Raw genomic sequence first — 24,632 nt, forward strand, 5'->3', positions numbered from 1 at the left:
TCTCTCTCTCTCTCTCTCTCTCTCTCTCATTTCTCAAGGAACCCTTCTCTCCTCTACCATACCTCTCTTTTTCTTTCCATATGTGTCACTACCTATATCATCTCACTACTGATTTATAAAATTATGGGCTTATTTGCCAAACTGAGAGTAAATAAGCCCCTTTCACAACTTATTTTAAAGAAATAAGGTACTTGTAATCACAATATCTTGCATGATTAAGAATGGGAAACTTTTAATTCTAAACAGCATTAAAACTCAGGGTGATGTCTGAATAGAAAATATTTGTAAACAAATTTCAGCTGGCACCCAGTAAATAAAAATCGCATAGTCGATCTTACAATTATAAACAATTAAGAACCAGAGGGATTTACCACCTGCCATCTACGGCTTGCCGGGCAGCGACTCTACCTCCAGGCATGCTGTATCATGGACCATTTTAATACTAACTGTTCCTGACCTCTGTATTTATACAACATCCACTGCAAAGAGTCTTGGCATGGAATTGGACTCGGCACTCAAAATGCATCGTCGGGTATCATCCCTCTGTTGCAGTCTTCACTACCATCTATCAAATTAGACCATTACAGTTAGACCATCCATATACACTGTCAGATTTATCGTGCTGTCTTGTTTTGACAATGCTAACCTTTGCTAAAAGAATTGCTTTCATTGGCTCCTAATTCAAGGTCCTGGCTGTTATCAATACGTGTATCCAAACAGAGCTCCAGTCTACCTTAACTCTCTCATCATATCACATCAATCTGCACGTCACTCTCGTCTAGATGGTATCCTGCTCCAGGTTCCTCCATCAAATACCACAGCTTTAGAGAATGCTCCAGATATGTGCTCCTCAGCTCTAGAAGTAGCTTCTATGATTCATGCTTCTTTGGCTGTCTTCAAGTAAAGTTTCAAAACCCACCTCACAATCGGTGATCGTTATATTATCGTTTTGTTCTTATTTCATATTGATGTAAAGTGCTGTGAAACTGGTTAGTTTGTAAGAGCTCTATACAGATGTAACTATTGTATTGTAAACATGTACATGAACTTTGACCTTTCTCACTGAGTTCTTGACTTTTGGATGATCTCTGTGTGTTCTGTTACTAGGTGTGTGAAAAGCACTGCTGCTGCCACCCGGGACTTGGTGTCAGCGAACTCTGTGTCATGTGCCCACTCCACACTTCCCCATTTATCAATCTGAAAAGAGAAACATAGATAAGGGAATTTTATAAGATATATGCAGGTACTCTGGTTGTTTGTACGATGTACTTACATGTAGTACGGGTTAGGTACAAATAGGTAGATTTTGAAAAAATAAACCTGATTTGATAAGTATTTGTTGGGTTGGGGGGGGGGGAACAAATCTACTATCTATTTTTCCTGAAACTTTTTTAATTTATTCCCTTTTAGCCTATATCACTAAAGTTATTTTAGAAGCTCTTAAAGAAGCTTGGCAAAGAAAATTCACATAATCACTCGAAATGGGCAAATTATACGTGTCCAGATAGCGTAGACCAATTTGAACACACACATTCTGCTCTAAAGTCTTGTAAATAAAAATGAAACGCGATAAGAAGCTTTTTTCAAGAACCTTCTCAGAACTTCTATTCCTGGCTTGCAAAATTTTGTTTGCGCAGTAGGCCGATTATGACGTCGCTGGTTGGGCCCGATCGCAATTCTAAGCCTCAAGCTCGCCTTCGCACAGCTCGTGTGCGGTATTTTGCATGCAATACGTATACATTATCCAGACTTCGCATGCTTCATATCCTGACCAGAAAGTGGAAAAACAATCTCTAGAAATTATGTAATTACATATAATACTAAGCAAATTTATGTAATATAATACGAGGGGTGAATCGTGCAATTCGATTTGTCAAAATACCCTTCCGTTCTGTGTAATTTGCTGAGATGCTTTGTATTTGTTCGGTCATCATGCCTTGGCGTGATTGCTGTTGCATTATATACGGAGACCATGATGAGTGAATCGCGAGCGTCCTTTTGCATTTTTAATGGTGCATATTTGTAATTGATTTTCGCCAAATATAATCTCACATCTAATCGTCTTTGCTTTGTTATCCATGAAATTTGCCAAAAAGCCCCACACCCCGAAAAATTAGAAAATGTCTCGCCCAGTCATCCCAGTGACAGGGTGCATGACAGATCGATCGCCAGTTGAGCGGGGTCGGGGGAGCGGGCGCTGATATGCTATCACTTGACCTGCACCAGCATCGACGCCGTCTTCTCCTAATTGTTCTCTTTATTCCTCATCGTTACTATCACTATCACTACCAGTACCACTGCCACTAGTAATTGTGGAGCTGTGCCCATCAACTTCGAATTCTAAATCGAGTAAAACCTCTTCTTCGAGCTCGGACATTTTGATCAGATATTTAGCGTTCGAGTAGTTTGTATACGTATAATGCATGGAGGCGAGAGTTGTGTGACAGCTCTTGGGAGCACTCTAGCGCTCATGTGCCCAACCTCACACATCACAAATCATACGTCACAATAGCCGGCCGATCAAGGGCGGAATAATCGGGTAGTAATTTCACCACTTTTAATAGCAGATAAGTCAATTCCTTAACAATTTTTGAAAACTAAATATGAACCATTAGAAAGATTGTAACATTAACTTTGCAATGATACCAACATTATTAAGGTTAAAAGCCTTTTGAAACCTTCACTCAGCTACTCTAAACATTTTTAAATCTGTAACATTAAAATGTTACTGCAAACTTCATTCACTAGTCTCATGTCTAGTTTGTGCTTTTTTAGCTCATCCGGCCCAAAGGGCCCGATGAGCTTATGCCATGACGTGGCGTCCGTTGTCCGTCCTTCCTTCCGTCCGTCCGTCCGTCTCAGTTTTCAAAATGCTTCTTCTTCGTTATTTTTCAACCGATTTTGATTGTTTCGTATGATAGGGCTAGGAGGGGGATTTAAAACTTCTACACAGAATCTTGAAATTCATTATCTATGCTAATTTGTGCAAATTTATTCGATATCACAAAAAATGCTTCTTCTCCTTCATTTCTCGACCGATTTTGATTTGGTTTGCTTTATCTGGTAGAGATAACTTTGGTACACTAAACTTCTACACAGAATTTTGAAATTGTTCTCCATTAATTAATTATGGTAATTTATGCAAATTTATTCCAAAAATAAAAAAAATTGCTTCTTCTCCCTCATTTCTTGACCGATTTTGATTTGGTTTGCCTTATCTGGTAGAGCTAAATCTGGAACACTTAACTTCTACACAGAATTTTCAGATTTTCTCCATTGATTAATTATGGTAATTTATGCAAATTTATTCCAAAATAATTTAAAAATAAAAAAAAATGCTTCTTCTCCTTCATATTTCGACCGATTTTGATTTGGTTTGCTTTATATCGTAGAGCTAACTTTGGTACACTAAACTTCTACACAGAATTTTGTAGTTGTTCTACATTAATTATGGTAATTCATGCAAATTTATTCCAAAAATAACAAAAATTACTTCTTCTCCCTTATTTCTTGACCGATTTTGATTTGGTTTGCCTTATCTGTTAGAGCTAAATTTGGAACACTAAACTTATACCAAATTTTGAGATTTTGCTCCATTGATTAATTATGATAATTTATGCAAATTTATTCCAAAAATCATTGAAAAATCACAAAAAATGCTTTTTCTCCTTCATATTTCGACCGATTTTGATTTGGTTTGCCTTATCTGGTAGAGCTAAATTTGGAACACTAAACTTCTACACCTAAAATTTACATTTGTTGTTGCGAGATGCGCTACGTCATTGACGTTCTGGTATTATACATGTTCACAAGTCCCGTAAATCACTTTGTATATACTGCACATTTTTGCCCGTCAGTAATAAATCTATTAAATCCATGATTTTCATTTCCATGTTATAGTGTTTCTCATAAAACCTGTATTAAATGGACCTGTATGTAAGAACCACCTGCCTATAAAAACGTTTTTCGTCTCCCTCCAGTGGTATTTATATACAGGTTTTTCCTGTACAAGAATTAAAATCCGTAGAGCACACGTAACATGCACTCCACAAATTTGGATTTATGATACACAAGTAATCCTCCAATTACAATAATGACTGTTTTACCTGAAATTCTGTCTCGAGTCTTGACAATGAGGCTGCCTCTTCTACAGTGATCTCTCTATCCATGAGGGCAAAGGTCAGTACCAGAGATTTCAGACACTCGATTGCATTCTCATAGCCTACAAGCAAACAATCATAGTCATACATTGAAATTTCAATTCTAACTGATGGACTGCTTTGCACAGACAAACAAAGATCTGTATAAAGTCATGAAATCAAAAGCAGCCTTCTAATGAAGTTCAGTCCGAATCCAAGACAATAAACACAAATTCAAATAAACCATTTATTCTTTCTTCTTTCACCAATAATCTTATTGCTTCTCTTCTTCCTTAGCCTCTAATGTTTGTTTCTCTCCGTTTATCTCTCCTTCTCTTTCTCATTTTCATTATTCACTCCTTTCTTCATTCTACATTTTCTTCATTTTGCCTATCTTCATGTTGGTCGAACAGCCTTTAAAGTCAAACACATCAAAAAAGGTGTAAGTTCCATTAATGTTAACCAGGGGATGTATTCTAAGAACTAGGTGGAACTTCGACTGCGCGCAGTCGAAAGTGATGCCTCCGTTATAGAGCAATTTTACAAACCAAATTGGAAGAAATTTTTCAAGTTCAAGTTCGGTTGTAATCCATTAACAGGTTCTCAGAATATCATGATTACAAGCTATTTCTCATATACTGTACATGTATGACCCTTTGACCTCATGACCACAAATGCAAGATACATACATGTCTTGAGTTTGATGGTAATCCATCCATTGATTCTAATGAAAATGCAATCACAAGCTATTTTTGCATACATGATGAAGCCCATGACCTTTGACCTTGACCTCATGACCCTAAAATCTACTCAGTTCATTGCCTCAGCAAGATACATACATTTCCTGAGTTTCATGGTAATCTGTCCATCGGTTCTTGAGAAAACGCAATCACAAGCTATTTTTGCATACATAACGAGCCCTGTTACCTTTGACCTTGTGACCCCAAAATCTAATCAATTCATTTGCTCTGCAAGTTACATACATGACCGAAGTTTGGTAGGAATCCATCAGTCGGTTCTTGAGAAAATGCGATCACAAGCAATTTTTGCATACATAATGAGCCCTGTGACCTTTGACCTCGTGACCCCAAAATCTAATCAATTCATTTGCTCTGCAAGTTACATACATGACTAAAGTTTGGTAGGAATCCATCAGTCGGTTCTTGAGATAACGCGATCACGAGAACGGGACGTACGTACGTACGGACGGACAACCCGAAAACATAATGCCTCCGGCTACTTTGTAACAGAGGCATAATTATGTTAATTTCTATGTTAAAAATATGTTCAATTGTCTTAACAAATCTAAATTTGAACAAGTCATTTGTTCATTTCTGTGTTACACTTTAAGATTACCACCCCTGGGGCTAGTCGGTATGTACATGTCTCTACACTGTATGTCATATTTTATTTTTTCAATATTTGTTTTCCTTCTTTTTTTCCTTTATTTTGAATACTTTGAACATAATCTCATGCTCAATAGACTGTTCTTATTTACAAAAGGGAATCTACATTTTATGTTGTACAAGCTTAGCAATTCACTAGATTCCCCCATATTTCACCACAAATAATTTAATATTTATATCTCTGTATGTTAATTTGACTGTATTTTTTAAAACTTTCATTGCCTGACAAAATTGTATATTTAGATTTTTTCATTCTTCATGTTTGTTGCTTTTGATTTGTGTAAAGAATGTGAATATGAAATAAAACTAAACTGAAAACTGAAACTGATAATGAGATACATAGTCCCAAATGTTGACAACTGTGTAAGCTCCATGCTTTACACTCATCACCCATGAAGCCATGTCCCAGGCCATATTGTCCAACACATTGAAATCTATGTTAGTTTCCAAAACCCAGTTATATTGTGTCTGTTACAGAGAGACACAGTCCCACACATTTAACACCATGTACAAGCTCCATGAATGAACTTACCAACAAGGGCCCAGTCTGAGTGTGTCTCCAGGTGATGCTCCAGATTCCTGTAGGTCTCCTGTGGTATCACTGGCCCGGTGATGGAGGTGGTGGAATTGATGTCCACCTCGTATTTCTTGTTGATCCAGTCTAGCATAGGTTCCCATTTCTCATCTTGCATGGCCACAAGCTCAGGAGGGTCTTCTAATCTGTAACTAAATTAAAGGCATTGTTTAATAATGTTAAATCTGATATGCATGGCCCTACATGCTATCAAAAAAGTAAAATCTTTAACCCTATCTAGCCCGAAGGGAGGGGGGGGGGGCTTTAGAAGCCCCCTCCTCGACATTTTTCGCGATAATTTTGTAATGCAAGAAAATCTTGCACTGAAATTTTGTGACTTTTTTCTTTCGAGTCATGCGCATCTTTTGAAAGAAATTTTTCGAAAATCGGACCTACCATTACAAAGTCACATGTCCTTTTGTCTTTGCATGTCAGCCCGAAAATCGCTCATTTTTGTGATTTGTGTACAAAACATATGGAAATCTCATTTTTCAACTAAAGAGATAAAACATTGGTTATTTGATCTTGTTTATAGTTTAGGTGTTTATTTTGGGGTAAAAATAGTTGAATTATAGTTCGAAATGAAATAAAACAACAAAAACAATAGGGGGCCTAAGAAAAGCCCCCCCCCGCTGGGCTATGCAGTTTTAAAATAGCCCGGGCTATATAGGGTTAAGTGATCCGTTTTACCCCTATAGACTATAGTGTTATAAAACCGTTAGGAAAACGGTTTTTGAAATTTCAATTTCCAATCATAAATATCTTGATAATCAGACAGGCGATCGGCTTGTAAAAGTCATGGGGTTCCTTACTGACCTAAAGGTTTCTAATTATCATTGCAACATGATATTATTTCAGGATTTAGTTTCAGAATCTGAGACAAAGATACCCAATCCCTTTAAAGAGAAGGTCAGGTTCTTTTCAAGTTGAAAAATAATTTGCAAGCTTTCTCATTTTTTGTATGTCAGTTTGGTAAAATATGAGATTAGAAATGTTCCCTAAAAGAACTCCTCTCCAAATACACCTAACCCTCACCCTAAACCTAAATCTAAAATTCAATGGAAACCCTAAGCCACATCTTTGATGAAATAAAGCTCAGAGCAATAGTTTCCAGAGCATGTGTCAGATCATCAATTGAGCAGAATATTTGCTTAAAAACTTAAAAGATAGTCTTCAAAACTTACCAAATTGTGTCTGTTTCCAGAAAATGGAGCATAGCCCTGATAATCTGGGCTTTGGTTCTGTGTGTTGGATTGTCCAGCACTGTGTTACACAGAGCAGTCTAGATCAGAGAGGAAATGAAATACAACATTACCACATCAAGACCCTGTCTTACAGAAACTGAAGAGATGCCAATCTTCATCCAAAAAAAAAAGTAATCTTAATATTATTAACCTTAACCTTTTCCTTAAAGGAAAAAACAGTATTTTTGAAAAAAATCTCTCACATTATTCGCTATCCCGCAGCTATCTTTTTGAACAATTGTCCAAGATCCTGACAACTTGCAGCACTTAAAGCCAAGCTGACATGCTTTTTCTGTTGCAAGCGTGCTTGTATAAATCATTTGACGTGCATACAGTACAGGGCTAGGCCCGGGCACATACATGTATGCAATCCATAGCGCAGGGCAAATAAAAACTGTGTACAAATCAAACACATGGGTTGTTCGCAACATGCACAGTTTGGGGCCCCGTACCACCGTACTGCATGCATTGTTTGAAGACATAGGTGCATAACACACATACGACACAAAGCCCATGATCGGAAATGAAGAACAACATCATCTTAAAATTTCTTTTTTTTAAAAACATGTAACAAAACATACAAAAAACTTACTGCCGTATTCATAGCATAAAAACGGAACAAATACGGCAAAAAAGGAATAGTTGGCATCTCTAAGAAAGTTGTGATTGATCCGGATTGATTCCAAGTCTTCTAAAATTTGGATAAAATTAATTTAATCTTGCAAAATACGAGATACACAAAATTGATAGCGCCATCTGCAGAGACCTAAAATCAAGATGCATCATTGAGTAACTCGTCTTGTCTGATATGGTAAGACTCAGAATTTAAATCGCTGAGCAGACTCAGAATTTAAATCAGGAGAATATCATGCCTGATTTTTGAGAAAATTGCTATCATTTATAAGGTTTATAAATACAATTTGAGGAGTAATTAGAATTGAATTGAATTGATTTATTGTCCATCAAATGGAAATTCATTGTTCACTGGTACAGATGAGTTACAAAAAATGTACACAATTACACAGATTATAAAACATAATAACGACATAACATCAATGGCGTTTCATCCAACAATACGAGCGACGTCCCTCAGCCAGGCACCTCGCAACTGAAACGTAAATAGGGAACATGGAAATAGTCTCATAGTCTGTATCAGTACAATGTGATTACTTGCCTAGGAATGGAGGAAAGCAATACAATTATAATGTCTGCAATAATTGCCCTCGTTTTACCCTACTGTTGTAATATTAATCGAATCCGGCACAAATGAACGCTTGAAGCGCTCCCGCCTAGTGCGGGGAACGCAGAGGCGAATTCCTGATCGGTTAAAATTATAATCATGGAAAAAAGGATGTGATAGGTCTTTCATAATACATGTTACCTTCAGCAATGTACGATCAAGATACATATTTTCTAAACTGGGCAATTCTAAACCGATAATGCGCTGAGCAATTTTCCTTATTCTTCAGTTTTCTTTTTGCTAGCACGTGTTCCATTATGCTACGGTCACAAAGCTTTGTATGAACGATAACTTCGTACGAATCTCCGTTTTCCCATTGTCTGAAAATCGTTCGTACAGCGTTTGTAGCAGTCCGTAGTGGCATTTGTGAGCGAGGCTTTACCAAAGTAACAAATAAGGTTGAATGTCAAGATAGACTGAATGATTGATTTATAGAACAGAACAAGAGGTGTCTTGTTTATGTGTAGTTTCTTAAGTTGTCTAAGGAAATAAAGCCTTTGATTTGCTTTCTTCTGAATAATGTTGACATTTTTCGACCAATCCAATTTACATGTACATGATATACTTCTAACGCCCCCCGACCCCTCGGCAGCGGCGGTTCTATGGTTTCGGGAGATTGTTTTTTGTTTAGGTCCGTTAACTCCAGTCGGAGAGCATCATCTCACCGCGGCCGAGGTGGGGGTGTTGGTTAAAACCCACGAGACCACCACACAAATTAATACACAATTAAACAGTTTCCATTACAATTTCATTTGGTCGTTTATTCTAAAAAGGGTTACAATTTCTTGTGTCGTGTTTCTTCAGTGTTTAACCCTTACCTAATTACTTAACTACTTGAGCTCGTTTACCCACGCATTCACATCAACAATCACTCACTTAAAATATAGTTATTAGTGGGAGGGGGAAGGGGAAAGGAAAAGGATTATTTAAATTACTTGGGCTTTTAGAGTCTTTACTCGATCGATAATTAATTGTCTTTAGAGTTTATAGGCCTTTTTAATTGGGGAACGGGTTGATCACTTAGCTCTTTCTTGTGTCCTCTCTCTCGACTCGTCGCACTCGTGTCGGGGCGTAGCAGACGTCGATGTCCTGGGGGCGTCGGAGGGTCTTACCGGTGACGTCAAATTTGTTGACTTTCTCCACAAAGAGCACAAAATAATCAGCGGTCTCCTTTGTCTCTTTCTATTACTCTGGGTTGAAAGTGTTCTCTCTACTGGCGGAGAGCGAAGTGCAGTATTATATATTGGTCGTTTCAGTCCCTTTCTATTATTGACTTGTCCAAAAAGAGCACAAAATAATCAGCGGTCTCCTTGGTCTCTTTCTATTATTGACTTGTCAGCACACAGTGACCAGAAGATGGGAAGTTCCACAACTTTCAAAATATTCCGTGGACGAAGCTGTAAATTGGTTGCAAGTCGGGGATCTCCAGATGTCTGTGGTGGCTGGATTAAACTCAGGGTGGAAGGAGAGGGGTGGCAAATGCTTGGGGTCCAGGGATGCAAGTCTTTTAGGGAAGGGAGGTTTGGGTCTTTTTATACTTAATTAACACACCGTTCAGCCATCTAGCTCGCACCTCGAGTCCAACAAATTCCTTATTAATTTCCTTTGTTTTTCCATCCCATAATACTTTTTGGTCACCTGATCTCCCACCACTGTCGATTTCTTAGTGGACAGGGCTAAAACTTATTCCATTGGTCCAAACTCTCTATTCCAAAACTCTAACAAACTTTTTACCTGTTTTTATTTCTGATTGGTCAAATGAAGGGGAAGTCCTTATACTTTTTAGCGTGGGTATGCTGGATTCACTCGTTGGGATATTCTCGAGATACCAGTGACAGCTCAGGCTCTAGAGTGTCAATTAACTACTAACACAACGACTCTGTTATCATTCACCATTTTCACAAACACCTAACTAAATTCTATCAAAAACAAATCTGTTGTCCAAGCTATTTTTATCGTTCTTAACCCCACTCGACCTATTGCTCTATCCCTTTTCCCTTGTCCCTTCACCTACATATAGCTACATAGTCTATCCCAAAGCCATTTATTTATCAATCAAATATCCCCTAGGACTCATGATCCTTTTAACTCGGCTACTTTCAAGTTCAAGCACAACTCCGCATGTTCACACACATCTTTAATCCCAGTGTATTCCACCATGCTACATACTGGTAGTAGTGCCAAGATATTTGTACTCGCTAACCTGCACAACTACAGAATCATGAATGCAAAGGGGTGCATGATCCACTACATTTCTCTTACGAAAATCTATTATGATTTCCTTGTAGTAATTTCTTCACTTCACTGAAATCCAGATTAAATACATTTTTTCTTGGTTGAAAATCAGTAGAGGGCGAATTGTTGACTTTTTACATTAGCTGTACACAAATTATATTTTCTTTTCATGTGAATGGTACTCTATTATACTGATCATTCAGACCTACACTTACCAAATGCATACTGTGCTGCTTGATGAACTCATGCTGGGTATCCCACTCTGTCGCCACAGCAACAGCTAAGGATTCAGTTGGAATGACCAGTGGCTGACCACTGGGTGTTTTCAGCTTCCTCTGATCAAGATTGATTTCAAAGGCTTTACTTCCGGACTGGGTGATGGACACATTCTTGTAAAATCGTTTCTTCTCTGTTGATCAAAGTTAGCAAATGGTATCAATAAAAAATTAATATATTTCATGCATTTCTCTATTGTACCATTGATGGTCATGGTCATGTCATCATCATGTGTAATTCGATCTTCAAGATCTACTTGCTTGACCAACTACAGGGTATTTGGTTTGTGCAAAAACAAAAAACAAAACAAATAACATATTTTATGAAGAAAAAAGGTACCTTAAATCTCTGTGTATAAGACACACTTTTTTTCCGCTGGAAAATTCAAAAGTCGGGGGTGCATCTTATATATGTACCAGTACACAGGTACAGGATATTTTGAGTCCATGTTTTTGAATACTAGTGGTTTTCGAAAATCTCTGTGTCTCAACATGAATAAAGAATAGGATTACTATTTGAAGTTAAACTACATGTACGTTCCTAATTTGAAGGGAAGAGAGTTTTTTTTTTTTTTTCCAGTCTCGATAAATTATGCCCCTTCACATGGGTACTTTGCTGGCCGAAGATACTATTATTTGTGGCAAGTTCACAAGCACTTCAGCTGGGCCTCGTAATAAATTAAAGTCCTTTCCTGCATGGGTTTATACCTTTAATGATACCGAACGCTGAAAAAAGACGCGATCTGATCTGGCTTGCTGCCTTTGGTGTCGGCAATAAAGCAAAACCAAATGCAAATTCTGTTGTTGTTGTTGTTGTTTGTTTGTTTTGTTTTGTTGGTCTTTGTCCTAAAAATAGGGTACGTCTTATACACGGAGATACACGGTACCACCGTAATTTTGAGAAAAAAAAAAATAATAATTCCGGGAAAAACGTAATGGTTGGCAGCTCCGACTGTATATGTTTATTAGAGGGAAAATTCACCCTGATATTAAAATGTTCTTAATAGAAGCAGGAAAATGAGCGAAACGGGTCAGTAAAAGTTTGAGCAATATTAAAGCCAATAACCGATTAAATATAAGAAAGTTATGAATTTTTGAGGTCCTTCATAACCTCGTGCATATTCAGCATTTTCGAGCGAACGGCGCTCTATAGCATGAATATTCATATTTACTGTGCCGCTACCGCGCATGCGTACTTTCTCTTCGCCATGTTGCCGATACAACATGGATAGCTCGTTTTAGGATGAGGAATTACCCCTTTTCCCATCGAGGACTTCTTCAAATTATAAGTGTGGTGCAACTAGACTGAAAGCTTCAGTCTCTAATATCGACGGTTGTTCCGCTGAGATTGCATCTGGCTCCTCTGACCACCTCTATACATAGACTGAAGATCCTCCTATGGGGACTGAGTGGAACAAATGATTCGGTTCGGCCGGACCGCGATGAATAAGATATGTAACAAGATTTTCACTCTTTACATCCTCATAAATGCACTTTGGCTTCAATATTACAATAATTATATTAAAAAATAAAAAATAACACAGAAATATTTACTTTGACTTACGATATCTTGCTCATTTAGATCCTAAATTAATGATTAATCCAAGAAAGTCTTGTAGTCAACATGATTCCTTGCCATCCATCTTGGTTTTAGGCAATGAATATTCAATTTTTCTTTTCGAACGTCCAATAGCTATGTACGAGTCAGCCCGGCTTGACCCAGTGATATATGAATATTCATAAGCCCAATATTAAACGAGTGCTCTGATTGGCCATTTGCTATGTTTTGGTAGGTTGACCCGGAAATATATCGGCTAGGTCATGTCATAGATTACTAGTTTGAATGGATGAACGTACCGTTTCATGGTTCTGAGATAAAAATTGGATATGTAAGTAAGTAAGTAAATTTCACATTTTGAAATAAGAAATAAAAAGATGCACAAATGTAAGTAGGATAAAAATATTCAGATTTTTTCTATCTGATTTATAAATCAGAAAATTAGATCTAAATATTGAAAATCGGGGGAGAAAGTATCCAAGTAAAAAGAGGTACAGAAATTGGCCAATCTATTCCCGGTGCAAGTCGTCTAGATTACCTACATGCATGCCGAGACTCCTACATTATAATCCAAGATGGCGGCCCGCATGTTTTGCCTCTTCTCTTAGACCAATATTATTTATTTCAAAGTCATGAAAAGGCACTAAATATCAACAAACATGGTCTACAACAACTCCAAATGACAAAATAATCCCAGCTATGAATTTTCTTTGTTTATTATTCTATTATTTTCTCTCTCTATTTTCCTTATGTTATTCTTTGTTTTTCCTTCTTTCATCTTCTCTTCTATCTTTCCATTGTCTATTCTTTATCATTTTCTCTTTCTGTCTTTCCTAATGGTATTGTTTGTTGTTATCATTCTATCATATTTTCTTTGGTTCTTCCTCTATCACCTTTTCTTATTCTTTTTTATTTTTATCAATTTATCACTTTCTCATTCTGCTTTTACTTTCTGATTTAAGCTGCGATGTAGCAAGATGACATCATTCTGACGATGGGGCACTAGTTTTCTGACGAACCTCAAATCATCGATGAACGGGTTCGCAGATTTGGCCTGACAACGCCAGACGACCTGACGCATACGCAAATCGCCGAAATGACATCAAGGGCGACTATGTGGACGTGACAAACGAAGACCCCCTATTAACCCTATTGGCGTGGTATTCTTAAGTTAAGTTGAAAATGAAAAATACATTTCTTCATTTTTTGACAGGATTTGGACTTCACTTTGTCTTAAGGCGTAAGGCTTCTACACCTACGATTTGTGCGCTCGTCGTCCACTTCAAAAAATTAGCAGAGAGAAAAAAATGATATAAAAATCAAATTTGATGAAAATAAGAAAAGAAAATACAATTATACATTTCACAACATACCTACATGTATAATCACGGTTCTATAACGGTCTTTCACCATTTGTTGACGATCTTGCAGATTTTGACGTATTTGAATCCAATAATTGTGGTAGCAGAAGAACATGACGCGCACACACCACCGACTGAGAAAATCCTAGAGGGCGCAGAGGTTTGCTCACTAAAATCCTTCTCATTGGCAGAAGGTAGACCCTAAAAATATGGGATCCATTTTGAGTCAAAGAACTTTTGATAGAGATTAACATTTCAGATGTTCACAAATGTTTCTAAGTCTAACAACTAGAAAATAAAAAGAAACTAGATGGAATTTTGACTGCGCGCAGTCGAAAATGATGCCTGAGCCATAGAGCAATTTAAACAAGTTTGGAGTTTAAATCTCCAGTGGTTCTTGAGATATCATGATAACAATCTCAATGTATGGAATTTCATAAGTTGACCTCTGTGACCCTTGACCTTTGACCTACGTGCTCCAAAATCTAATCAGATTGTCTTCCTATGGTGATACACACTATCATTAAGTTTGAAGTTTAAATCTCCAGTGGTTCTTGAGATATTATGATATGGTGATACATACTATCATTAAGTTTGAAGTGAAAATTCTCCAGTGGTTCTTGAGATATCGCGATAACGATCTCAATGTATGGAATTTCATAAGTTGACCTCTGTGACCCTTGACCTTTGACCTACGTGCTCCAAAATCTAATCAGATTGTCTTCCTATGGTGATACACACTATCATTAAGTTTGAAGTTTAAATCTCCAGTGGTTCTTGAGATATTATGATAACAATCTCAATGTATGGAGTTTCATAAGTTGACCTCTATGACCCTTGACCTTTGACCTACGTGCTCCAAAATGTAATCAGATTGTTTTCCTATAGTGATACACACTATCACTAAGTTTGAAGTTTAAATCTCCAGTGGTTCTTGAGATATCATGATAACAATCTCAATGTATGGAATTTCATAAGTTGACCTCTGTGACCCTTGACCTTTGACATACGTGCTCCAAAATCTAATCAGATCGTCTTCCTATGGTGATACATACTATCCTTAAGTTTGAAGTTTAAATCTCAAATGGTTCTTGAGATATCGCGCTAACAAACTCAATACAAGGAATTTCATAAGTTGACCTCTGTGACCTGTGACCTTTGACCTACGTACTCCAAAATCTAATCAGATCGTCTTCCTATGGTGATAAATACTATTCCCGAGTAAGTTTAAATCTTAAATGGTTCTTGAGATATTGTGATAACGGTCAAACGGGACGGACGTACGGACGGACAACCCGAAACATGATGCCTCCGGCACCACCTTCGGTGGCTGAGGCATAAAAAGATTATATCTTTTTTAATACAGATTTTTACAACCTGAACATTCGAAGGTAGATAGAGTACGATGTTTCTGTCTATCTTGCGTTGGTTTGAGCCCTATAGCTACGTCCATCTCAAAATGAGAAGGAAAACTGTGAACATTGACGTCATTGTTTGCGCCAAAAAATAAAGGTTATTGCGACATATGTCTGAGCTCCGGTCAGATCATGCGCCAAGCGTAGTCTTAAACTTAGTACCTTATTCTCACAGCACTAGATATGAGTGTCGTGCAGTAATGTACGAGAAGTGTTAAAAAAAGATATTTCAGTAAAAAAAAAAGATATTTCAGTTTTTAAAAAAAGTCTACGTGAGCAGTCTAAACTCCAATTGAGAAGTGGAATGAAAGCCATGATTTGAAGGTGTGTGTTTAGTGTATGATACATGGTTAGTGAGTGTGTTACGTATATCGATCGAGAGAGAGAGAGAGAGAGAGTGAGAGAAATAATATAGTACACGTCTGCGTACGTACGTTGCATGCAGTCCTATTGTTGATTCCGTATTGTGTTCGCTGCAAGAATGAAGATGGATGTTAATCGGATCTCGTAACTTCTCTATCGTTGATAATGCAGTGTCAGATTGATCTTTACTCATGAGGAAATACTATTGGATTTGGAATACAACTCAAAACTAAGGTAGGTCTAATTATTAATTTTAATTCTTTTCTGGGATTATATTGATTGACTACAATCACGTAGATCTACGTTGATCTTTTCTCTCTGTTCATGTTTTGTCCCTCTATGGCTCGATTTCAGGGCTGCGGCTTGCTATGCAATTACCTGTGTCGGTACGTGTGTGCGACCGATTCAAGGCTAGCCGCTGACGAGTGAGTGTTCTTTCGCGCAAAGTTTTAAACTTAATGACACGCCCATCCCCTCTGGCCTGTCTAATTATGAACGTAATTTTGCGTCTTATACACGGTACGCCAAAAAAAAAATGCCTGGCAATGTCTCCCAGCTCAGTATTCGGTGTGTTGACTCACCACTCGGAAACTAGAACAACACTCAAATTTGTCTGTCATCTTGGCTTGAAAGTAATCTTTCTGATAGATCTCAATATGTAGTTTATAATAATAATTCCTCCAATTTTTTTTTTTTTTAGGGCGAAAAAGTAGGTTGAGGTTTATACACCAGGGCGGTTATACACCGTTAATTACGGTAGAAGGAAGGGCCTACTTTAGAGCTGGATATCTCCTATTTTATGGAACTTCTGGAGTCGGCAGATGGGTGAGTTGTCTTTAGTTAAAGAAAATACTTTCTTTAAAAAATATGTTATTATAAATAAATGAGTAATTAAAAAGTTAGATTTTGGTATTGGCCTCCCTACTCTTACCAACTCCAGCAAAGCATATAGAGTCATAGACAGAAACAACCGTCTGATATGGGTCATTTCTTTAATAAAACTGACATTCCCCATATACATGTATAGAGGCGGTCAGAGGAGCCGGATGCAATCTCAGCGGAACCACCATCAATATCAGAGACTGAAGCTTTCGGTCTAAGAGAGTCAATGCTAATGCGTGTTGACCTTAGTACTGCACTACGTGTAATATAGGCAGCATTTGAATACATGAATAGTCGGTGCCAGGTAAAAATGTCAGAGGAAAAAATGTCAGGGGTAAAAATGTCAGAGGTAAAAATGTCAGAGAAAAAATGTCAGAGGTAAAATTTGTCAGAGGTAAAAATGTCAGAGGAAAAAATGTCAGAGGTAAAAATGCCAGAGGTAAAAAAGTCAGAGGAAAAAATGTCAGAGGTAAAAATGTCAGAGATGCCAAAAAAATGTCATAATATCTCTGCACTTTATCACACAAAATGTCAAGATGTAAGGTACTGGGCTAGTCTATTATATTTTATAAATGACTGTGTATTGTACTTCGTACATGTCCTGAGGATAATACAATGTGGAAAATAAATTTGAAACTTATATTTTGTGATCAGGTTTGCATATATTAATTTCTATCATTTTTCGATATTTTAAATTTGTTGATGTTTTAATGTTTATTTGGTTTTGAGGATGTAGGCCTAAGTACATAGAATATTAAGATTGAATGAGATACAACAGGGAATCAGTTATAAAGATCGCACAGAAATTCCACAAAATTCAGTAATCAGACCCATCTTCATGTCCATCCCAGCAGGGAAAAAATTAATATTTATTTTTCGGGGCTACTTTTCAAGCTTACTTGCATGAAAATAACATTCTAAAATTTGTTTTGCATTGAACTCTATGCAAATTTACAGGGGCTCTTTTCTGATTTTCGGGGGCTATTTTGGGCATTTCGGGGGCTAATTCGCCCTGAGCCCCCGTGTATTTTTTTCACTGCATCCCAGCAAAGACTGTCATGACAAGAAAACATTAATAAAAAGACACAGGATGCTTTGTCCCCCTCATCAATACTTTATTACAAACGTTTAACAAACAATATCAAAGCTTCGCTTGAAGAATGTCAGATAGTAGGCCTACAAGTGGTAAACGTTGAGAATATCAACCCAGGTATTTTGTCATGTGCTTTCGAGTTTCGACCATAACACTGCGTAACTTTATATTAAAAAAATCATGTTTGTGATTAAGAAACGTGGGAGAAATACAGTACAAGTCCCTCAATTTCAACTGTTTTTGTTCTGCCAATAAATTCATGATGCATTTTGTTTAATGTGTACACTTGTACGAATATGTACCTGCTGATAACTGTCGTAAACAGTGTATGCCAGCACACCTTTTATAAATCCTGCACCAAATATCCTTCAAACAATATTATCTTGTATCCAAGCAGTATCATGTTCAGGGGCGTCAATCCTGGGGGAAGGGGGGACACGCCCACCCCCCACAAATTTTCAGATGGTGAAATGTCCCCCCCCCCATGTTTTGTCAGAAAAGAAGTTCTTTAATAATTTAATGTAACATCAAAGCTTCCGCGCGGGAGGGTGGGGGGGGGGGGGGAACTGAATTCAAACAAGGATTAAGAGTCGAGAACGGTACAACGAATCGTCTTCTTTCTCTCATAATCAAATGAAACGTCACAGGTTCCGCGCTTCCCGCGGAAAAGGGGGGGGGACTTTATTCAAACAAGGATTAAGAGTCGAGAACGGTACAACAAATCACCTTCGTTCTCTAATAATTTAATGAAACGTCAAAGCTTCCGCGCTACGCGCGAGAGGGTGGAAACTGAATTCAGGCAAGGATTAAGATTCGAGAACGGTACTACAAATCGTCTTGTTTCTCTAATAATTAAATGAAACGTCACAGCTTCCGCGAGGGGGGGGGGGGGACTGAATTCAAACAAGGATTGAGAGTCGAGAACGGTATATAACGAATCGTCTTCTTTCTTTTAAAAATGTAATGAAACGTCAAAGATAAAAAATACAATAAATGAACCGCCGGTCACCAATGAAAGTACATGCCGTGAAACAGAATAACTAGAGAGAGTGTGTGTGTAGCAACATAATGTGGTATAATTTTAAAAGTAAGTGTAAAGGTGACATGTAATTGTGTCCCCCCCCCCTCCCCCCATGCTCAAACTCTGATTGACGCCCTTGATCATGATGCTATAAATGTGAACAGTAAAACTACGTTTCTGATATGTTACTCATGAATAAATATTTGTCAATTTCAGAGTTTGATCTCTCACAGCAAATAATTATAGAACGATGTAGTTTAAATAGAACCTCTGCAGAGCGCGCGCTTATCTGGAATGTGATGGTGCGGTTAGCATTTGATGTAACATTGGCGGCTTTCTGCTTTGTATCACAGTATCAAAGCTGCTTATTGATGTTCTCCCAGACTATTTATACCGCAATAGTGATCGACGATCAACTCTTTGCAAAGCGCGCGCTTCTCTGGAATGTGATGGTGTGGTTAGCATTAGATGTAACATGGGCGGCTTTCTGCTTTGTATCAAGGTATCAAAGTATCAAGCCCACAAGAAAGTGAAATTGTTGGAAATATGCTTTTGTAGGAAATTACATTTTATAGTAGTCATTGCCACGTTTTAAAATGTCCATCAATCTTCAGAAGGGACGGTGAAGTGGGGGCGGAAGACTCACAGCGTGATATCTAATCCTCTTTTTTTTTTGGGGGGGGGGGGGCTGTGATGAATTTTCTTTTTATTTAATGATTACACCATCGAGCCACAACTCGGCCTATAATTATTCATGGCCAAACTACTTGATTTTAGACATTCTTTTGACCCAGAAGTTTGCTCAGTGTACCAGTATCACTAGACCGAAAGCTTCAGTCTCTATATCGTCGTTTTTCCACTGAGACTACGTCTGGCTCCACTAGACCTTCGGATATAGAGACTGAACGATCGCCTATGCCATCGTACGTTGAAGATACACTCTACGGGTATACGATAAGACGATACTGCCCTGACGCTAAGTTAAATCCTTTTTTTGTTATAATCCCATGCACTAACATACATGTACATGTATACAATTGGCATTTAGTAATGAATATTCATGACAAAGTTTTTTAGTCTCCACCCCATTGACCTCATTCATAGACGTGCGCGTACGTGCACGTACATGTGCATGTACGTCTCGCATCGTTTGAGTTCTCGTGTTGTCTGCTTCACTTGCGCGCGCTATCCTCGACGTGCCGCGCGGAGGAGCTAGCCGAGGCGAGGTCAACCATCCTCATTATCGTATTTGAATATTCATTAGCCGCCATTTTGATTTCTGTCGGTCAGAAGGCTTGACGTGGGTCATCGAGAAGCAGCCAAAAGCTCGGTAAGTCCTTTTATTTCTTTTATATTTCTATTTCGTGGGGAGGGGGGGGGGGTAAAAAAGGGAACTTTTAGGGACTGACAATTGCCTAGAAAATTACTGCAATTGAAGATAAATGATGTATTTCTCCTCAAGTTTGTCATGTTTGTGGGAGTGGCCTAACGGCTAAAATCTAGCCGTGATATCTTCAACATACTGAGACTACGTCTGGCTCCACTAGACCTCCCGATATAGAGACTGAAGCTTTCGGTCTACAGTATCACTTGCTTAGACAAAGGCATACGAGGGGGAGGCAGCCGGGTCACTATGCCCCCAAAGAAGGATAGGCCTACACATCCCCCCCCCCCCCCCCCCCCCCCGTCTCCCCTCGGAAATAATCGGGTAAAAGTCCCAATTTCGGGCAGAAAGGTAAATAAAAGTTACAGAAAGAAGAAAATAAAGCAGCGCTGAAATTAATGACTGCAGCTATAGCATCCTTCCTTTGTTATATCTTTTTGATAAGCCTAATATACAAACATTACCAATATTCAACCTGTAACATGCTTTTTTATATATTTTACCTCTGACATTTTTACCTCTGACATTTTTTCCTCTGACATTTTTACCTCTGACATTTTTACACCGAGCCGAATAGTCAATATGCTCATAACACATAAATGCACACAATCATACCGAATGCGGCTGATCGGCAAGTTTGACAGTACACTAGATCTAGACTCACAATTTGAATTTTTAAATTATTTTTTCTAACATCGGTAAGTTGAAAAACTTGTATTCTACTGCTATTTTAGGTGTCATCAATTGTCACTAAAGTACCGATTTTTAGTGAAATCAGTTGAATTTTGTACAGTGGTGTTTGAAATGTTGAGAATCAATAAATAGCACAGTTTTTAATAGACAGCCAGGATAGTAATGCAGCTATATGAGCGATGTGTGACTCTTCAGTCTTACCTGCTCAGTTCTACTACTAGACTTTGATCTTGTCTCTGACTCTGGATTATTTTAACTCATCAACTGGAAATATCAAAAGTTCATCCTAATAAGTAATATTGACCTAGAAGTAGATCTAGTCTACATCTTGAGTTAAGATTTTGATTTTCGAGAGTCAAGTTCGTGATTAGACTCTAGATCTACATCTACATCTACATCTACATCTATATTCACCCATCTTATCTTATCTTATCTTATCTAAAGAAAGGGAAATAATAAATGAAAGAAAAAAAAGAAAGAGGAAGAAAGAAGAAGATAGAAAAAGATAGAGAAAAAAAAAGGGAGCTTAAGGCTGGGAAAAGTCCTGGTTACGATGTGTCAATAATGACATAATTAAACAGGTTATCTTAGCGATTATTCAACCCCTTATTCATGTTTTTAATTCATCAATGTTAAATGGAATAGTCCCCGAAAACATGAAAATTGCAAAAGTCGTACCCGTTTTTAAAAAGGGTGATCCTAAATCTTTTTCAAATTACCGTCCTATTTCCCTTTTAACCTCCTCAAAGATCCTTGAGAAAGTGATTTATGTTAGAACTTTAGAATTTTTCAACCAAAGTAAAATATTTTCAAATTTTCAGTTTGGGTTCCGAGAGAAACATACTACCTCTCATGCCTTGCTGCACTTTATAGATAAGATTTCACAAGCAATAGACAAAAAGATGCACACAATTGGTATATTTCTTGATTATTCCAAGGCATTTGATACTATAGATCATGAAATTTTGCTAGGGAAATTATCGCATTATGGTGTCAGGGGCACAGCTCTGGACTGGATTAAGAGCTACTTAGCTGACAGGAAACAATTTGTTTCTTTAAACGGTTTTGATTCAGGGTTACAGAATGTCACATGCGGCGTTCCTCAGGGATCTCTCCTTGGTCCGCTCTTGTTTATTGTATATATAATGACTTTCATTTCTCATCTGATATTTTGTCATTCATTTTATTTGCTGATGATTCCAGCTTGTACTATTCACACAAAAATTCACAAACTCTGTTAGAAACGGTTAATTTCGAACTAAATAAAGTTACTTTGTGGATTCAAGCAAATAAATTGTCTTTAAATCTGCAAAAGACAATTATATGTTTTTAAGTAATACAATCAAAGTGCTTCCAGGAGATGTATCATTTAATAATGTATTGATAGATAGGGTATCATCAACAAAATTCCTTGGTTTGCACATTGATGACCAAATGAGTTGGAAAATTCATGTAAATCATCTCTATAAGACATTGTCAAGAAACAGTGGCGTAATTCATAAATTGAAATCAATTTTACCTAAAGGCATCCTTCTATTAATGTACTCGACATTATTCCTCCCCTATCTTAATTAGGGTGTTCTTGCCTGGGTAACTCTCTTAAAACTAACCTTGAAAAGTTATACTTGATTCAAAAGAGAGTCTTAAGAATTATTTGTAACGTTAGCTTTCGTACGCACACTAATCCGCTTTTTTATACGCATAGAATTTTAAAGGTGCAAGATATTTATCACCTTCAACTGGGTTCTTTAATGTACGACTTCGATTCTGGTATCCTTCCACAGGCTCTAGTCAGCATTTTAAAGAAAAATAGTCAAGTTCATGACCATGCTACACGAAATGCCTCTGCGTTTCACTTACCCCAAGTAAGGACAAAGTTAACTTTTAATACTTTGGTTTTTACTGGACCTAAATTTTGGAACTCTCTAGCTCTAGCGTTAAGCAATCTGTTAGTCTCTCTTCATTTAAGTGTAAACTTAAGGTTTATCTTCTCGATAAATACTGTGACTCATAGAGTAGTTCATTTTTGTAGTTATTATGGTGCCAAGATATATTATGTATTACTATAAATGTAAATTTTCTTCTTGATATTAATATGTGTCTAACTGAATATTTTCAGATTGTCAACCTCTTATTCCCTCCCCCTGTTGTCTTGTGCCCGTTGTGTGCTGTACCTATTGTCGATGTGCTGTAGTCTTCTATTATTTCTCATATTTTCTCTTTTCTCCCGTCTTGTCTAGTCTCGTCTCTCGTTTTGTTGTTGTTGTTGTGTGTGTGTACACTTCTTGTTTTGTTATACCCCCTTTTCCCTATTGTATTCTTCGGTAGTCACAAATATCTATTCATCATGTTTTATCCGGCTCAGAGGGGACTTACAAGCTCTGCTTTTACCAGGGTCTCCTCGTCTTTCTTTTAGTTAACTTTGTTTTTATCATTGCCATAATTTGTTATTTTGCATTGTAAATGTGTTATGATCCAATGTTATGCTCTGTATGTCATTTGAAAGAAAGACGAATAAAATCTTATCTTATCTTATCTTATCTCTAGAGACTAGGACTAACGTTAGATCTATGTTGTACACACGATGCATCACGTGTGAGCAGCTCCTAGCTAGTCCTCTATCAGGGGAGCTCCGCGCCGACGCCTTTGGCGGCGGAGCTACAGTACAGTACATACTCTCGTCATTACTTAGCTTAGGTCTAGTCATCACAATGGCAAAATTATAATTAGATCTAGGGTCTAGATCTAGGATAGATTCTAGGTCTAACTGTTCATGCTGTTAGACTCTAACGTTACTCTCGTTAGATCTAAAGTGATTAAATCATGTTTAAATCATTAATTTCAACAGAATTTACCTCGTCCACTGTAATGCCTCGTAAAGGCAACATCAAGTTGCCACAATTCCTTGGACAATAAGCACCGGTGAGTTGCATGCTGTGATCCAGAAACAATCCAATTTTTTTGACGAAATTCATGTCGAATGTTGTGTGGTCAGTCAATACACTAGTCCTGCGCATTAATCACCGGCTTTTCTATTCGCACGTGTAATTGCGTAATAGCAAAGAGCTAGAGTTAGCGAAGAGTAGTTACTCCCAAAACTAAACACGTGTGTTTATTGTAGTACATCGATGCGTAGCACCAAGGATCAGGAGTTACCGTAATGTAGGCAGTGTCGTTGTTGAGGTCAGCGTCATCATGGCAATTAGTCAAATTTGACTATTATATCCAGATTATATCACTGATACTATTGTTCTAAAATTATTAATAGTTACTAAATGGTTATATTAGAACATTATGAGTAAAATTGATGATCAACAGTTTGGTAATATGAAAGGATCATAGACCTCTCGGCGATCTTGGGCCCCCGCCCCCCCACTCAGAGGTCGGAATGACCGCATGCGTGTTGCCAAAATGTCCGGTAAAGGGGTACTTTTCGTGCGACAAAGTCCGGCCCGAGAATTGTAAAAAAAAGGGTGTATTTTGGCTTTTCACCCGGAGATTTCTTTAAAAAGGGGGTGTTTTTTCTTTTTTCTCTCATCTCTTTGGACTCCTGAGAAATTATTCCGAATTTAGGGGGGTACATTGAGCACTTTTCCTGATTTAGGGGGGTCTCCAAGGCAGTAAAAGCACGCGAAAAGCCCGCGAAAGGGGGGTTCGGAAATGTTGGCAGTCCTCAGATAGGGGGTCTTTCAAAAAAAGGGTACGAGCATATGCGTACCCAAATAACACTGAGTGGGGGGGGGGGGGGG

At 37.8% G+C, this 24,632-nt stretch overlaps 1 protein-coding gene across 1 annotated transcript; it reads right to left on the reverse strand.

Annotated features, from left to right (window-relative positions):
- Positions 1-207: 207 nt before the first annotated feature.
- LOC765114 (ATP synthase mitochondrial F1 complex assembly factor 2) lies at positions 208-23,874 on the reverse strand (the record flags this gene model as incomplete). Its single annotated transcript, XM_030985150.1, has 7 exons — positions 208-1,197; positions 4,107-4,222; positions 6,078-6,271; positions 7,304-7,401; positions 11,054-11,247; positions 23,739-23,766; positions 23,797-23,874. Coding segments are annotated over 7 exons (846 nt in total), but the record flags the coding sequence as incomplete, so codon positions are not given.
- Between the last annotated feature and the right edge of the window lie 758 nt (positions 23,875-24,632).

This window comes from Strongylocentrotus purpuratus, unplaced genomic scaffold (genome assembly GCF_000002235.5).
Source record: "Strongylocentrotus purpuratus isolate Spur 01 unplaced genomic scaffold, Spur_5.0 spur5_scaffold_14, whole genome shotgun sequence".
Classification (NCBI taxonomy): Eukaryota; Metazoa; Echinodermata; class Echinoidea; order Camarodonta; family Strongylocentrotidae; genus Strongylocentrotus; species Strongylocentrotus purpuratus.